This window comes from Pundamilia nyererei, unplaced genomic scaffold (assembly GCF_000239375.1).
Source record: "Pundamilia nyererei isolate P.nyererei 1_Seehausen unplaced genomic scaffold, PunNye1.0 scaffold00015, whole genome shotgun sequence".
In the NCBI taxonomy this organism is placed as follows: domain Eukaryota; kingdom Metazoa; phylum Chordata; class Actinopteri; order Cichliformes; family Cichlidae; genus Pundamilia; species Pundamilia nyererei.
The window spans coordinates 430,412-432,458 of NW_005187416.1; the positions used below are offsets into that span (position 1 = coordinate 430,412).

The 2,047-nt window shown below is 36.5% G+C and overlaps 1 protein-coding gene across 12 annotated transcripts in view; it reads right to left on the reverse strand.

Annotated features, from left to right (window-relative positions):
* ncam1a (neural cell adhesion molecule 1a) overlaps positions 1-2,047 on the reverse strand; it is a 249,772-nt gene that overhangs the window by 32,325 nt on the left and 215,400 nt on the right. For 4 of the 12 annotated variants that reach the window (XM_005725341.1, XM_005725340.1, XM_005725346.2 and 1 more), the window contains one exon: positions 76-78. The exons of the other annotated variants lie outside the window; for them this stretch is intronic. In XM_005725341.1, the coding sequence (XP_005725398.1) occupies positions 76-78 (3 nt within the window). The remainder of the gene's footprint in view (positions 1-75; positions 79-2,047) is intronic. 12 annotated transcript variants of the gene reach the window in all.

Here is a 2,047-nt window from a genome sequence, read left to right on the forward strand (position 1 = left end):
GAGCCTAATTTAACAAAGGCCTTGCGCATGATTATTGCTGATGTAATGGTCTCGAACTAAACAAAGGAAATTTACCTTCTGTTGGTCAGCGAAGACGACATCATCAGCACCATGCAAGAGCCACATGACAAAGTCACATGATGCCACGGACATGAATGGTTGAAAGGATAACATAGAAGAAGAAAAAGAGGGAAAGTGTGGGGGTAGCAGGGACAGGTGGGGAGCATATGGGAAACATACAAAACATTTTGAAATGATGAAAACATGTCAAAATAATAATAAAAAAACAAAAACAAGAATGTTAAAGACATAATGACAAAACAGAACAACAAAAACAAATCGTAAATTGATAAACAGAAGTTTTTGAACATATAAAAAATATGTTATTGAATATATGAGGTACTGGATATTTAGTTATGGCTGTTAACAACACTGAGAATATCAGTAAATAACCAAACAAATAAACTAATAAAGATATTGAAGACTCAGCCAAAACTATACACCCAGAATTGCCTCATGCATCCAGTTGACAGCTTTTCCTCTGGCATTTTTTTTGGTAACAATTTGGCCAGATCTGAATTTTAACTCGTACCCATTCTAGTAGGGCTGATTGTCTTTGAAGATAAATGACATGTCGAACAGAAAATCAATTTTAAAATCAATTCAAATCAATTTTAGTTGTTGTGTTTTTCCGGTAACAATAGAGCTTAAATGAAAACAGAGGAAACTCTGCAGCTTTGGGAATAAAACCATGCCAACTAAGTATGATACACAACACAGCAGACAACAATAGGAACACATGAAAAATCTGAAGAAATAAGTTCTACGACAATCTAAAAAAGCACATGTGGCATTTGTTCTGAGGAATGCATTTGTAAAAGCACTGCATCCTATTTCAAGCTAATGAATAGTCACAACTGCATTAGACAAATGTTATTAAAATGGTGTGTCAAAAAGGAAAGACTTGTTAAGAACAATATTGAGACATACAGATCTCACACAGCAGACACATCATACATCAGGAACTTAAAAGGAGCAACTACACTTACAGCAATTACTCCAGTGACCAAACACACATGTTATGCTTCTTTACACACTGCACTCTGTTAACCAAAATGACGTTTTAAGGTCTGTGAAAACCACAAATGACAGCAATAAGCAGTCAGACAGGTTAGTCACTTAGCAGTGCTACTGGTTAAAATTTTACTGCACACAATGACGTTAAAAACCTCAACCCGGGTCTGCTTGGGCTTTGTTGATCAGTGTCAGCGATCTCTCTTTTTCTTGTTTTTCAGAAAACGGGCTAAGTATTCACAAAAAGTATTTGTGGAAGAGCAAGTTATTTTTGGTCCATTCCCTTAAAACATTCATTAGAAAATCCTGGTCTCTGCTTCCTACTTAGTCACAGCTTTCAGTCCCAGTCAGATAAAGAACAATTGGCAGTGGCTATCCATGCTCTGGCGTAGCCAGTCAATACATGAAGGATGATTTTGAGATGCTGTTAACATGCTGCTGTCTGGCTTTTCAGACAGAAATGGAGTGAATGCACACTAAGGGGAGGATTCAACTCATGAGCGATCTGGGAGAAAACAAGTTGTGATTAAATTGAGTGGATGAAACAACTGAAACATTCACCGAAAAGACAGATATCCTTCTGTCATTTTAAAGAATGGCTCCTCATGGTTCGTTCAGCTGTGAATGTAACAACACTGCGGGACCAACCAAACTGTACTTTAACAACTGTCAGATCAGCTTAACTATATGCTGTGTCTCACCTAAACAGATAACAGGGTAAGAACCAGAAATAGCTTTCAATACTTTAATAGCTCCTCAGTATGTGAGATCTTAATAGTAAATTGTTTGATCATTTTTTGGGCGGTTGCCTTCCCTTTTTTTGCACGCTTTTTTTTTTTTTTTTTTTTTTACAAATAAACAGATACATCTGAAAATTTGCTTTCATTTGTCATTAGCAGCCATGCCCGTTAGCGTGAACAAATGGCACATTGAACATACGCTGATTTGATGTTTAGCTTTGTTTTTAGGAGAA